Source organism: Pteropus alecto, unplaced genomic scaffold, assembly GCF_000325575.1.
Source record: "Pteropus alecto unplaced genomic scaffold, ASM32557v1 scaffold87, whole genome shotgun sequence".
Classification (NCBI taxonomy): domain Eukaryota; kingdom Metazoa; phylum Chordata; class Mammalia; order Chiroptera; family Pteropodidae; genus Pteropus; species Pteropus alecto.
The window spans coordinates 21,215,401-21,230,973 of record NW_006443225.1 but is presented as its reverse complement, the minus strand read 5'-3'; the positions used below and the strand labels follow the sequence as shown (position 1 = coordinate 21,230,973).

General features: G+C 54.8%; 1 protein-coding gene across 1 annotated transcript in view; it reads right to left on the bottom strand.

Annotated features, from left to right (window-relative positions):
- Positions 1-14,588: 14,588 nt before the first annotated feature.
- The window catches only part of CA2 (carbonic anhydrase 2), a 12,095-nt gene continuing 11,110 nt past the window's right edge, over positions 14,589-15,573 (bottom strand). Inside the window, exon 6 of the mRNA XM_006924105.3 lies at positions 14,589-15,136. Coding sequence (XP_006924167.1) covers positions 15,017-15,136 — 120 coding nt within the window. The 3' untranslated portion in view covers positions 14,589-15,016. The remainder of the gene's footprint in view (positions 15,137-15,573) is intronic.

The window sequence follows — 15,573 nt, the reverse complement described above, 5'->3', positions numbered from 1 at the left end:
CTCGAACGGATGGCCGTGACGGAACAGGGGACCGCAGGCCTGGCTCTCCCTCTGAGGGAAATTAAAACGCGAGGCGGCCTTTCTCAGTGAGTTAGAGATCTGATCTTTGGACTAAATTAACTAAGAAGTGGACAGAGCTTGGGAGGGATCGACTTCTGAAGTCCCCTCGGGGCTGTTCCCGAAAGTTTAGGACCACAGAACGCATTGTTCTGTTTCTCCAAATCAATAAGTACAGCCAGGGTCTCACACAACTCATCTCAGGGGGAAAAACACACAACTCATGAAATAATAAAAGGAAAATCTATGCGAACACTTAAAATCGTTTCTCGTTCTCACGTAGTCTGTGGATGGGCTGACAGACCGGAATTTGATTTCTTCCTGGGTTTGGGTTCTGCGTGGGTTTCAGGGGGGGCGGCCCTTGCGTTTCGAGGGGCCACAGAGACGGCGAGGCCTTGTCCCTGGGCTCGCCCGCAGTCCCCAGGTCTCGGCTGGGCACCCACCAAGTGCCTCGCCGCTCAGGGGTGCCGTCACGTTTGAGTCTTGTGCCAGCTGAGAGGGCGGACACGGAGGTAGGGTGACCCAGCGGTTGCCGTTCACGGGGAGCCCGGCTCCAGCCCCGTCCCTCCCTCCCCGTCCGGCCCCATCCACCGCAGGCCCTTGCCCTGTGCTCCCACAGGGACCCCGGGGCCTCCCCCATCCGGCATCTTTAAAATGGCCCGGGGCTCCTGTCTGAGCCCCCGTGTCTCCTCCTAGGCCCCGAGCGACGTGGGCCGTGAATTTCCTGTCGCCATGGCTGTGCTCCCAGCGCCCGGCTCACCGGCCGCCACATGGCGCGCGAGCAGGAAACATTTTTGAGTGAAAATCTCTCTTCTAACGATAATAACAGGAAGGAATCTTAACAGCCAGACCGCCTGGGTTCGCCCTGACGCCCATGCTTGCTGCGGGGTCGGGGGCAAACCGTGAGCCTCTGTGCCCATCCGCTTGGGGACGGTCACGGGACCTGCTTCCCAGTGCTGGGCGGCTTACGCGTGGAGTCGGGGCCTTCGGCGGGGCCGGGCACACGGGGCACAGCGTGACGACAGCGCCCACTCCCGCCTGTTTCCCGAATGGAGAAGGCAGCACAGCAACATGCAGGGAAGTTCAAGGTGCGGGCTCTGAGCTCGCTCGGGAGCTGCAGGACGATGATGTCGGCGAGCGGAGGGGGCGAGGTCCTGCGTCCCCGATGGGCATGGCGGCGGGCCGGGCGCCGCGGCGGAGAGACCTCCACGCCTTTGACCGGTGTGGTCCCTGCCGCTCCCCCGGCTTCGGAGCCACGAAACACCACCTGCAAGTCTCCGGGGTCACCTCCAACAGCGGCTCCTCCAGGTGGCCGATGGCAAGAGCCCCGCGGCTTGTTAAAACCGCCCGCACCTGGTCCGCTCCTGGAGACGCGGGGACTCCGGCACCGCGTGGGAATGAGGACTTGGCTGGTGGGGTGTGTCGCGCTGGCGTTTGTGCTTCGCATTGGGGAGTCACTCGTTTAAGGGAGTTCTGCACCCCGTCCCGTCGTGCCCTGTCCCTCCCCCACCTCCTGGGAGGGCCAGGGAGAATCAGGCGTGGCCGAGGGTCACGGCGCGCTGACCCTGCCCTGGAGACCAACAAGCACTGAGGGTTTCCTTCGGCGATACCACATTAGAGACGGTTCAGGGAACCAGCACTTAATTTGTCCGTGATTAAGACTGCGGTTGAGGTGATCGACTCAAAAGCAGTTCCGGGAAACGCTGTAGCTTCTTAAGCATCAAAGCGAGTGGGCTATTCACGTCCACGAGATGATGAGGACGGTGAGTCTCAGGCACCAGCCTCTTTCTTTCTAACGTCCATGCGTTCGCTTCATGCTGACGGCCGTGAGGCGGCATCGCTGGCCGCTTTGTCGAGTAGGGACTGTCGGGGCAGCTGAATGACTCTCCAGGACCCCGGCCGGCCAAAGGCAGAGCTCAGGTTCAAGTCCTGACGCCACGTCCAGGGCTGTTCTGCCTTCACTGGCCCAGCGGTGAAGAACACACGGCAGCCGGGGTGTTGGCAGAGTCCCACATTTAGGGCCGCCTTGCTTTTCAGCAGACAAAGCCTTTGTCATCAGGATCGCCGCACGGCCCACAGTGAGCAGACGGTGAGAGCCAGCAGCACAGTCTGTGGTCCCAGCCCACGTGGCACGGTCCTCGGCCTGTGACGCGCTGCCGAGCCGTGGACAGAGGCCGGCGTGGGCGGCGTGCCGCCCGCTCCACGGTTCCGGCCTCAAACGGCATCGCTCACTTTATTCCCTCTCTGTCTGATCACTTCGAAAAGGTGTGGAGATGAAGTTTTCCCCCATGAGACATGGCAAACCCCAGGTGGCCCTCAGCCGCTCGCGCCCCGTCTTTCCGGGTCAGGCGACCTCCTCCCCTGGCTCAGGATGCTGGGACGGGTGGGGGACGTCTGTGTTCGCAGTGCGGGCAGCCTCTCTCTGATGCCGCCGCTGCCCGCACCTGCTCCGGCCCTGCCTCTGCTCATTCCAGGAGCCTGTTCGGGCTAAAGAAAATCCTTAAATGTGACCCCTTCTGACCCGTTTTATAAAATCTAGATGGGAGGAGGTGCCTTAGCCACTGGGGCCACCGCCCAGCTTCACCCCATGTTCCGTTTCATTCATTCACTTGTTCACCCATTGGTTTGTTCCACGCACGCTCTTCAAGGGCGCGGGCGGCTGTGTGCCAAGCCCGCTGTTGGGCACGAGGCATGAGTAAGAAGCCCCTGCCCGCCCCCGAGAGGCTGACCGCGAAACGGTGACGGGAGCGGCCTGGTGACTCCGGTCCTCACGCCTGCCCCGGGCACGGGGCTGCGGGCCGAGGGGCGCCCTGGGGAGGGCACGCTCTAGTCCCTTTTTGTTATTCAGACCCACATCCTGCTCCCACAAGTACAGAGCATCTTGAAACTGGACACCGAGTGTTCTCGTCCTTCGGTCCGAGTCCTCGTGTGCTCTGAGCCTCACGAAGATGTGTAGATGACACGCATCATGGGGCGAATGGGTCCTCCCCAAAAAGACGCATTCTAACCTCAGACTGCGGCTTCATTTGGAAAGGGTCTTTAGAGAAGTAACCGGATGAAAATGAGGTCATGGGGATGAGCTCGGATCTAATAGGACTGGCACCCTTACAAAAAGGGGGAGTTCGCACCCAGAGAGAGACACTTGCCGAGGAACCATGACGTGAGGGTGGCCAGCGAGACTGCCACGCAAGGCGGAGATCAGGCGAAGTGTGCGCCCCCCGAGGGCCGCCGGGGGTGCCCGCGAGCCGCCGGCAGGGGACGGGAGAGCCTGACCCCGCGGGTGTCAGAGGCCCGTGGGTCTGTCGGGGCCCCCGTCCGAGCTGCTGCGCTCGGGGCCTCTGCGGCGACGCATGTCTGTTGGATTCGTCACTCGATTCACGGCGGCCGCCTGGAAGCCACACCTCATGACGCAACGTCTTCTACTCAGCGGGTCCTTACGGGGGATCTAATGCCAGCGCTTCATCATTTGCCCCCAATATGTTTAAACATAGGAAACAAGTGTGGAAAGGAAGAGTCAAAATACATCTATTTATTTTTCGCGAGCTACAGGAAACCAGCCAAAACGAGTCTGTCTGCGCTTAGTTTCCAATAGCGACCATAGGCAGTGCTCACGCGAGCTCGGCGAAGCGGCTGCTCCGCGCCGGGGCTGATGCATCGAGACAGAAGCGACGCTGGCAGGCGCTGGGGTCTCGAGTTCTGCTCCAGCTCCCCCGAGGGAGAAGGGTGGCGTCCCCCGTGGCTGTCACTGTGCAAAGAAGTGTCAGTGTCCCAGAGTCCTGGACGGGGACGTTGCGGACCCACTGTGTGCCTGTCTCCTGCGCCAGCTTAGGGGAGGCTTCCGTCACCATTTCTTCAGCTGGTCCCAGGGGCCCCTTACGCCATCTTCGTTTCTTTGGGTTACTTTTTCTCGTTGCCGGTCTGATGGGGTGTCCTCTGCTACCCCGTCCTCTAAATCGCCGATTCGATCCTCTGCGTCACTCACTCTGCCGACTCCCTCTGACGTACTCTTCACCTCAGATATCGTATGCTTCATCTCGGACTCGTTCTCCCTGTTAAAGTTCTCAGGGATCATCCACTCGTCCCTAAGTTCGCTGAGCGCCCTTATAACCAGCGTTTTGAACTCTGCCTCTGGTGTATGGCTCGTCTGCATTGTGTTTAGTTCCTTTTCTGGAGCTTTGTTCTGCTCTTTCATTTGGGACGTGTTTCTCTGTCTCCCCATTTTGGCCGCCTCCCTGTGTGTGTTTCTACGTGTCAGGTAGAGCTGCTGTGTCTCCTGGTCTTGGCTGGGTGGCCCTACGTAGTAGGTGTCCCCTGGGGCCCGGTGGTGCAGTCTCCCTGGTCACCTGAGCTGGCTGCTCCAGTCGTGTGCCTTTTACGGCTTGTGTGCCCTGCGGTTGTAGCCGAGCCTTGGTTGCTGTTGGCACGTCGATGGGAGGGATTGGCCCTTGTGCTGATTCGTCGTGAGAACTGGCCGGTGACCACAGCGGAGAAGGATTCGCTTTGGCGGGGCTCTGGTGCCTGCCCAGGCTGCCCTGCAGGTGTGTCCTCCTCAGATGCTGCCCTGGGTGGTGCTCCGGCTCCAACTTCAGACAAAGCTGGCCACTGGGTATGCGGCCCATCTACTGACCAAGTTCAGCTGCAGCCTGTGCATTTCTGGGGCCACCTGGCAAGTTACCAAGCAACCCTAGATGGCCGCCACCTGTGCTGGGCTTATGGGTGTCTTGAGAGGCCAAGGCAGAAACCGAGGCTGGCTGCCACTAGTGTGAGGCTTAGGGCTGCTCAGCAAAAGGTATGAGGCACACCAGAGCCAGATGCTGTTTGTTTGGGTTTTGCAAGCATTTGAGAGATTTTAGGAAAGTCCACAGCATGAGCCAAGGCAGGCCATTTGTACGGAAAATCCACTATAGGCGGTTTGGGTGGGCCAAACATTGGGGCGGGGCAGAGTCTCGGGGAATCACCTGGGCGGGGCGAGAGGTGTTATCCAGGTTGATGGAGACTCAGACGTGGTGGCCACCTGCATTCGCATGCCGTGTCGGGAGATGGATTCTACCAGCACTTCTGTCTGGGAGGAAACTGCGCCCCCAGCCCTCGCCCTGAAGCCAGACGACTCAGTCCCTCCCCATGTGTCCCCGGCGGCCTGTGAGCAGCTGCCGCAGTGCTGGAGCTCAGAGCGGGCGTGTCATCGGCGGTGGTCCACGTGTGGGTCCTTCTAGAGGAATGTCTGCCAGTCCTTCAGTTTTCCATGTCACTCAGCCACCATCTCTGCTGGCTTTCACAGCCAGAAGTTGTGGGGACTTCTCTTCCCGGCACTGGAACCCTAGTCTGGGGAGCCCAGCGTGGGGCCGGGACCCCTCACCCCTTGGGACCGGGGAGAGCTCTGTATCTGAGTCATCCCCCCGATTCTCCGCCACCTCATGTGTGTGTGGGACTGGGTCGTTTTGCGTCTCCGTTCCTGTTCCCAGTCTCCAGGTGGCTTCTTCTGTATGTCCCCAGTTGTAGGACCTCAGGCGACTCCCAGTGACGGCTGTTCTGTAGTTCCGATGAGGCTGTGGGAGGAGGCGGGCGCAGGGTCTACCTTCTATGCCATCGTCTTCAGAAGTCTCACAAATATTCTTTTAAACCAAAAGCACTGGTTTTCTACTTGAACCTTTTCACTTTTACATCTCTTAAAATTCAGCCTCTACTAAATCCTGTTGGCTTCTCAAAAAATCCTCACACCCAGCTAACCACGCTCCCGATTTCAGGGGCCGAGTGCTGGTCGGAGGAGTGACCTGTGTTTCAGACTCTGCCCTGCGTGGCATTCCCGCTGGTGACCTGCTCGCCCGCGCTGCACAGGCTGCAGAAAGGGACCTTCCAGTTCATTCAGTCAGTCGACAAGCAGCCGCTGGCGCTCGCTGCCCTCCAGGCACAGTGCCGGGCCGAGGCTCCTTTCCAGCCTCGCCACCTGATGGGTGATCCCTGCCTGGAACATTGCTGTTCGTTGACATCGCATCCGCATCAACGGTAGGCCTCGGCGGCGTCTCGATGGCACGTTCTCACTGTCAGCTGAGCGGGAGGGCCCCCTGCTACCCACAGGGCTTGTTGGCAGCAATCCAACAGCTCCCGGTAACCGGAGAGACCGAGAGAATGGGAAAGAGGAAGTCGAACCCTTTTTTTTCGGACAGGAAGATAGGCAGACTTTCCCCAGGAACTGATAAGCGCAGCCTACTCAGGTTTTTGATGGCGGTAATTGATTTACTTGTGTTAGGTTTCGGTGTCTTATTGCAACTTCCAACCACTTGTATTCTAGATGCTGCTTCACATCTTTTCAGAAACAGATGGAACGTAACTTCAAAATAAAGGTTTAAGTTCATCTGTATGTAACTATAGAGTTGTCAACACTTACGCCACATAATATGTAGATATTTTTATTTATACTTGTGAGATTAAATTGATCGATGTTGTTACCGATAGGATGAATATATTGCTTTATTTATGAGAGGTTTAAACATTACTACCTAAATAGGGAATGTGACTGGCTGCTTAATTTAAATAGGTTTCACCTTCGCCCTGAATAATGCATGATAGGGAAAAGATATAAAAAATTGTGCTCCTTTTAAGTTCCTGGGGAATATATAGTTTTTTTCAAATACATTTAAAAATAATTTGTCTAAAATGTTATAATTCAAGCTCTAATTATTTATTTTATATTTTTAGATATTTGCGATCATTTTCTTTATTATGTTCTCTGCCATAGAAAGAGTTTGCCATCGCATCTGACAATACGTATTTTTAATAAGGCAATGGAAGAACTTTTCAGCTTTAAAACACATAAGGTCTTATAAAAGTTCTCCAGTCTGATTCTAAGAATAATAGGTAAAATGACAAGATTCAGATTCAGATTCAACAAACATTTATTGAAAAGCTACTACATGTGTACCAATGTGCCAAGTGCTTTCTCTCAATATGTCATTTGGTCTTTGTAGCTATGCGATAATGAAGATATTATTACCATCCCTGCGTTACAGGTGGGCAGCCGAGACTCACGGGGACCGAGTGAGTCCCTTACTGCCACACGAATAGCATGGGAAATGCCTGCACACAGCGTGACGCACAGCGAGCATTCAGTCGATGCTGGCTGACCTCGAAAGGAGCCTTTTAAGACAAACACTGCCCTGTTCTACATTCTTAGATCTACCTCACTAAACGGGTGACCGCGAGGCTTAGCGAGCATTCGGCTGATTTGCATTTTCATTTTTTTAAGTAATTTATTTTATCTGAACAGGATATTAAACTTTCTGCCATTTTTTTTTTTAGCTCTCTCAGCATGATGGAGGTCCATCTTCTCCAATTATTTTGTATCATCGGCCCAACACATTTCTTTCTTTTATTGTTTTAAATTTTTTTCAGCCAAAGTAGTTTGAGATTCTTTTAGGCAATTGAGAAAAACATCTGTGTGTCATCAACGCTTACATGTCCTAACGTCGAAGTTTGGGGTGCGCAAATGGCAAATCGCGTTCAGGCCAAGCTTTCCTTTTTACTAATCTTTTTTCACCCAACACCTAGCACAGTGCCTAGCATATCACGGATATTCAATAAATATCAGATAAATGAATGATGGATGAACAATGTCTATGTGGAACGCCCCCTCACACATACACACACACACACACACAACGTTGACTCACGAAGGTAGGATCTAAGAATGTAGAACAGAAGCAGCATTTGTCTTTCTTAAAAGCCTGTACCCGTTCGGTGTAGCATTGGCTGAATGCCTACCGTGTGCCACACAGTGTATAGGCGTTTTCCACACTATTTGTGTGACTGTAAGAGGCTTACTCAGTCCTTGTGAGTCTTGGTCGCCCATCTGTAAAACAGGGATGGTAACAATACCTTCCTCATCACGTTGTTATAAAGACGATGTAAGGGATGAGAAAGCATATTGATACCAAGATCTGGAAAGGAAGAAAAGAGGGAGGGAGGAGAGGAAAGAAACCAACAATTATTGATCAGTCACGTGCCGGGCACTCGGCTACGTACTTTGAAATGCATTATCTTTTCTGGCTCTCACAAAAGGTCTTGTCAGGTTATTATCTACATTTTTCGAGATGGCAAAATTGAAGCTCAGGGAAGTTAATTTGCTTATACAGCGGAGCCAGAGTCAATGCATGGTCTAATTAAGTTCCAACTTTAACAATTGAATAGAATTTAATTGCCATTAATGATATCATCATCATCAATGCGGGCAAAAATATTGTCACAGAACTATGACAAGATGGCTTTACTTTTTGCTTACACTTATTCTGAGGAAGAAAAATGATGGTGTTATATAGAAATTCTTGGAATTCTAGTGAGCACCGTTCCGTTCCCCCTCAGCTGTTGACTGCAGGTCGTGTGTCCTCCATGTGGGCACGCACAAAGGGAGACATCCCATACCTCTGGTTCAGAATGGGTGAGTTTACAAAGTCTTTCAGGAATACAGGAGAAACTCAACTGTTCTTACTACTGTCTTAATGGAAAACACACATTTAAGTGTGTGTTTAAAATTTATAAACGATTTCTCCTGTGCATTCCTGGCAGACAGGGGGTCTGGCTCAGGGCTCAGCTCTGAGGAGGGGCTCAGCGAATAGTCACAAGACACGGCGACCTCTGATTCTGAGTGCGTGGGGCACCTCGGACTGTCAGGAGGGAAGAATACTCAGGCCGCCTCAAGAAAGGGAGGCCGAGCGTCCATGCACAGGGCGGAGGCGGAGCGGGCAGACGGCCCGGCCTCTCCACCTCTGCTGGGCTCCCGGGGCTTTGTGCCAGAGGCTCTGCGTGCCGCCCGCTCTCTCCCCGGCTGCTGCACAATTCTCCTTGCAGTCTCCAGGCCCCTTCGCGGAGGAGGTTGGCCTGATAGGCTCAGCTACTCGCCGTTATCTCTCTGGGGCAGGAAGCTTTGTTCCAGGCCTTTCTCGGTCTCCGTCTGAGCCGGGTCCCCTCTTCAGTCTGATAGTGGTTGGCGGTGCCCAGAGAACAACCACGTGCTGCTTCTCAGAGCAGAGAACTGTGGGCCGGAAGGGGGCCTGGCATGTGGGCACGGCCCGCCCCCCGAGGGACTTCCTGTGACCTCGACCCCGGTGCTCGGATTTAACTGGCATCAACGGCATGACGTTTGGCTAACTCTGCCCCGAGTCATTTCAATACTCGTCTAATGCTTTGCTTCCTGTTCCTGAAAAAAAAAAAAAAAAAAGAAAGAAAAGCAAAGGAAAACTGTGTCAAGTATCGATTCTGAATTCTTCTGAAAAGAAACCAGGTGTGCCAGACTATGAGACATATAAGTAAGGAGTTTGAAAGTGAATTGTTTTTCCTCAGAGACTCGAGGAGTTATCATAAAACTGAGTTCCTGCGCGACTTACGTTATGCCGAAAGTGTTTTTGTCAACAGAGAAGCTGTTCGAGCTTTATTTTATCTGAAGAAATGCGATGGACCCCGGCAGCAGCACCGCACTCTGAGGCCTGAGGAGAGAGCTCCGTCCTCGGCAGCTGAGTCTGTCGAATAAGAAAAGCTGACGAAACCGGATGCGAGCGAGAGGTTCGCTGCTCCCCCCAAAATGAGTTTCCAAGGAAATGCGTGTTAGGGCCTCGACGTGAGTGTAGCTCGATAAGTGTTTATTTTGCTCAGTTTGGCACCGACACAAGCATTCTGTGAAGACGTGAATTTACACAGCGTGTAAACACACAGGGAGTCCGGATCGCCCTCCTCCCTCTCCCCCCTTTTCAAATTTCGATTGAATTTCTGTGACGGTGATGAAAACTTGCCAAATTTTTTTAGAAGAAAGTGATGATAATTAAAGCAGAGGCCCAAACAGGCAATATAGGGAATTTCAGAAGAATATCATTTCGCTTTGTCATATAACGCAAATATTGTGTGAAAGGATGTTTAAGTGGTGCTATAGGTCGAATCGTGTCCCCCGCAAAAAAAGACACGTCGGAGTCATAACCCCCAGGACCTCAGAAGGCCACCTCATCTGGAAACGAGGTCATCGCGACGGCTTAGGATGAGGACGTCATGGCGTAGCCTGGACCGTAATCCGGTGTGACTGGTGTCTTTACGAAAAAGGGGAATTTGGGCGCAAACACAGAGGGAGAATGCCCCGTGAAGAGCGGAGCCGTGTGGCCACAAGTCACAGAGACAGCCGAGGCGAGAGGGGGCCCGAGAGAAGGCTCCCCGACCTCCAGCGGCCTGGCCGGGGCCTCGAGTTTGGACCTCCGGCCTCCAGAACGGTGAGACGCAGCAATGTTCAAGTCGCTCAGTGTGTGGCTCTGTGTCGCAGAAGCCCGGCGAGCCGGCACAGACGGTCAACTGCTGCCGCGAGTGGACTGAGGGTCCCTGTCACCCCAGGAGTCCAGAGGGACGGCCGGGGCCCCACGCGTCTGCAGAGCGCGTGCGTGCGCGTAGCAGCTGGAAATCCGCCCGTGGACAGACACGGCTCGCCGACCGCCGGGAAGTCCCGTCTGCAGAACCATGCGACCCGGGCGGCGTGTGATGAAGACCAGGACGCACCACGAAAGGGGAAGCCACGCAGGGCGGACGGGTCTGGAGCCCGAGCTGCCCGCGGCCCGGGGAGGGTGACGCGAGTGTGCGTGGTGTGAGAACCGTGCCCAGCGCCGTGGAGCGCAGACCGCACCCGAGCGAGCCTGACGCACAGGGAGGAAGTAACCAGGAGCCTCGCGACCGGCGTGCATGGAGAGCCATCTGCACTGAGGTCACAGGCCTGGCGGCTTCCGCCGAAGGCCTGGTGGGGCTGGCGGGGCTGCGCGTGGGTCCCCAGCCCCGAATGCAACACCGGTGTCCCACCCCCTCACAGGTCGCAGGAGGGACAAGGAGACACCGGCTCAGAGGCCGCCAAAGCCCTGTCGCCTGTGGAACTGCTCACGGGCGACCACAGTGAGTTACGCCCAGGGCGTGTTTTTTGAATAAACGGAGGCACTTTTCAGATGTGAAGAAACATTTGGAGAGAGGATCTATTTCTGTCAGGCAAAATCGAAGCGCCGAAAATTTAAACGTTAAATAAATGTTTCCTGATTTGCATGCAAATTCAGTTGTAGCAATCTTACTGATGCACATTTAAAATCAACTTACTGTCTTCTACACAGATATGAAATAATCGTTTAGCGGATGTTTCAAGAGTTTTCTGCAGACACATGCTGTGACCCGTGGCTATAGCGACCGTTTTGTGGTCCGCGAGTTCACCCGAGGGGCAGGCAAGTGGAAGCCGGGCTCACTGGCACGCGGAGGCAGCTGGGGACTGCTTGGGACTGTCCCCAGAGTGCTTCCTGAACTCCACGAGGTCAGCGGAAAGCATAAATGGTGGCACCTGTCAGCCCGACAGCTCCGTCTCTGCACCTGAGGAGACGCCTGTGTTGGTGTCTCCACACGCTCGCTCCCGGCTGTCACTCCCGGTTAACGGGCCGTTCGTCCGCTGGCCAGCGTCCAGCCTTGGAGATGTGGCTGCGGCCGTTCCCCGCGTGCCCTCGGGAGAATCGGGCATCCTCTGGGCCTGCAGCTCAGTTGACGGTGGCTCGGAAGCAAAAGGCCTTGGCGTGGCCGTTGGAGGCAGCCGGGCACACGTGTTCGGTCACGCTTGTCCACGGGCCCCGATGAACCCCAGGTGCCGCGTGGCGGACGGAGGCTGCGCGCTGGGTCAACGCGGTCTTAACCGCCTTCGCTAACGTTTACTGAGCCCTTGCTGTGAGCGGGGACGGCGTGGAGCATTTTGCCTGGGTCACCTCCTTACACCCTCAGAGGAACCGGGTGAGCAGGTGCCCCGCTCGTCCCCACTGGACGATGAGGAGACCGAGCCCAGGGCAGCTACGTGCCTTACCCATCAGCTCACAGCATCACAGCAGAGCCGGTTCCAGCACCGGCGGGCTGGCCAACCTCGTGCCACATCTCCGCCTTCTGCACCCGACTCAGCCAGGCGATGTGCTCCTCAGGTAGGATACGGCCTGGTGCGTTTGAGGGGAAAGCAGGTGATTCTGAGCATGCTGGTAAGAGCAGCCATCTACTGAGCACCTGCTACCAGCCAGGCGACACTGTGCCCTTTGACCTGACACGTAATATGGCCCCATCTTACACACGAAGAAACAGATCTGAACTGCTACCAGCCAGGCGACACTGTGCCCTTTGACCTCTGACATGTAATATGGCCCCATCTTACACAGATCTGAGCCATTAAGCAGCTTGTTCGAGGTCACGCAGTTGGCATATCCGTCTCGGTAGGACTGGAAAGCCTATGCCTCCTGCTCTGAACTTCCTTCTTTTATTCAAACCTTCTCGTTTTTATTTGCTTTTGACACCTAACTTACCTATTAACCCCGGCTGATAACAAGGGTGCATATGAAATGTCTTTTTCCTCAAAGCCGACATTCATGTGTTCGTGTCACCCTAGACTAAGATAAGCTGAGAAAGTGATCGCCAGCGTCTTTAATCTCCCCCACAGTGCTCGGTAATCAAACAAGCAAACATGCCAATCGGAAATAGATTTATCGTCTCCCTTTCACAGAAATGAAAATTAAAGCAAAACTGAGAGGAAGGGGGAGGAAATTCTGGCATTTAGAGCTTGTGGCCAAGCCAGCCGTGCCCGGGGCCGGGGGGACAGTCCGCGGCTCCGGGGGAGGGGCTCAAGTGTGTCTCCCTTGACCAGCACGGTTTTCTGAAACGCTCCCTCCACCATATTTTCCAGAAGGCAGTGCAATAAGGAGGCATTTGGGTTGTATTTTCTGGTTGCGTAAGTGCTTCCCAGACAGACACAAAGGCAGCGAATGTCTGTTCTTTGCCCACCTGGTACTTACTGGTTCCTACAAAGGAACGATCGGGACGTGCTTGGCTTCTCGGGGTGCCCAGCACACGGGGAGCGCAGACAGCCCGGCAGAAGACGACACTCAAGTCATCCGAGTCATCCACGGCTGCCCGCAGGCCCCTGCTCGGCCTGAGTCGGACCAACACCGAAGACTTTTCGTTTTTAGCCGCTTTTGGGGTCCACGATTCTCCTCACTGGGGGGAGCTGATATTTCTGAGTGCTTCCTAAGCATACCTGTATGTCTTTTGTAGAGATTAGCTCACAAGAATCTGATGTGATAGCTAGTATTATAATCCTCATTTTACAGATGAGGAAAAGGAGATTTAAAGAGATTAAGGAACTTGCCCAGTTCATGCGGCCAAAAGACCAAAGCCAGGCACTGAACCCAGACTATCTGATCCCAGAATCCATTATGACCAACCGCAGCCTTCGTCGCCTGCAAACCCCACCCATGCCGGCTTGTTTAAGGCCCTTCCTATCTCTTAAGTGACGTTTATAAATATGTTTTCCGTGTGCAAAATAGGCCTGTTCTCAACTCACAGGAGAGAAGCGAATCATGAATCAGTAGATCATAGAAAAGTAATTTTCATTTGACGTTTTAAAAAATTGTCATCGAATGAACCATTTTAACCATTTTGGGCGTCCGGCCGGCCGGCTTAAGCACATTCACATTGAGGAGCCAGGGCCGTCCTCCCTCATTGTGGGACCAGTTTTCCTCCTGTGCGTTCGATCCGCCCTTGCAACCCTGAGGAAGGGTCCAGGTGAACGATGCCTGTGGAAGGAAGCAGAATGTGAGGGACGCTCCTGTCACCCAGGAGGGAGGGACAGCCAGCTCTCCGAGCCAGCGGGAGGGCGGGGGAGGGTGAGAGGAAGATGTCGGCACCGAGCTCCTCGTTCCCACCCTTTCTTTCTGAATCGGAACTAGGTGGTGAGAGAAGAAAGGACACGTGACCGGTCAGAAGAGGTAGGCCGTGTGGTGCTTCCTGTGTGACAAGGGTGTCCCTTATCTGAGAGTGCAGGACTTTGCGACCGGAGGCGCCGGCAGGGTAAGTTCAGCTGTGATCCCCCCAAAGACCCGGTGAAGCAGGTGCCTGCAGACACAGGCGGAGGCCCTGGCCGGCCCAGGCCAGCCACCACGCGGCAGAGGCCGGCACGGATTCAGGGACATCTTGCAGATCCAGGCCGCTCCCCGGTCACCCGGCACCATCTGTGTGGGCCCACGCGGGAGCGGAGATAAGGAATCTAAAACACTGCTTGAACCAGACTAGAGGGAGAGGCCACTTTGTTCCCCAGGGGCATAGATTAGCTGGGTTCGCTCTGCCTTCTCCCCCGGACGCGCGCGGCAGAGGGGCCTTCAGGGTGTTCCTTCTGTGGGGACGCCTGGGACTGTGCGTGAGCCAAGGATGATGGCTCGTTCTTCATGGTGCGTCCACGCGGACTGTGAAAACAGATGTTTGCTCCGCCACCATCACCCCCGGCCCAGCATCAGACAAAACCGCCCCAAACAGAATTCCAGATCTTATTAGAGAATATATCTAAAATACAACATTTATTAACTTACGATATATTATCTGGATGGAAATATACTCTGTATGACAACTATCGTTATGACACCTTTTACCGATGAGACCTCATTTATAGCTCTGTGATTCCAAAGTCACTGAATTATAACAGAATTCATATTTAAGATCACTTTGCTACAAAGATAAAGAATTTTAAAGTTTTTCTTTAATGTAACATCTTGGAGTCGTGTACATACATTTTACCTGGCTTACGTTACACGGCTCACTTTATCTCATGATACCCATTTGTGCTCAATCATCCTACTTTCCTATGTTTATGAAAAATAGCATTTTAGCTCGAGTGCTTCCCACCCACGGGCTGCGAACAAAGCCAAGGTACGTTTTCCATTCTTTATGTGAAAGGCCACCCTGTAAGCAAAGTCCCGGTCCCAGCAATTCTGCCAAGCGTGACAATGGGTCTGGCTCTTCAGTTTATTAGCGATCTCGGCGGGGGAGGGCTGAAGGGTCAAGAAGCGCAGACGCGGAGCCACCAGAGTCCAGAGCGCCCGGTGGGTCGGCGCTGGGCGGAAGGGCCATCCCGCTGTCCGTCATCGGGCGGCCGGCCCCGGCGGCCTCACTGGAAGGACGCCTTGACCTGCCTGGCGTGCAGGGGCTGAGGCGGCCGCCAGTTGTCCACCATGAGTTCCTCGACCTCGCCCTCCGCATTGAAGTTAAGTTTGCGGAACTTCTGCATCTAAAAGACAAAAGATTAAAAAATACAAAATAAACGTTCCACAGCAGCACTGGCTTCTGCGCTGGCGTCACTCGTCTGCAGCCGCGGGCCCGCGCGCCAGCGCCCCACGTTCGCCCCGAGTCCCCGTCACGCGCCCTCGCGCGCACACGCGCGGCCTTCACCGCACCCTGGCGTGGGGCGCACGCGCTGCTGTGATGCGGCTGGACTTTCTGTTACCTCCCGTTTCCCTTTCCTAAGCAAACATCGGAAGCCCAAGAAACACCTCTGAGAGGTAGAGTGACGGTGACAACTCTAGATGGGAGTTGGGTTTTGTTTTCTGCCCCAGCCGCCCCCGTGACGTCGGCTCCCGTCTAAGTCCCGACTGGGACCGGCGCCCGCACCGTGACCGCGGCGCAGAAAGCGCACCGCGCGGGAAACGGAAGGCGCCGGGTCTGGAC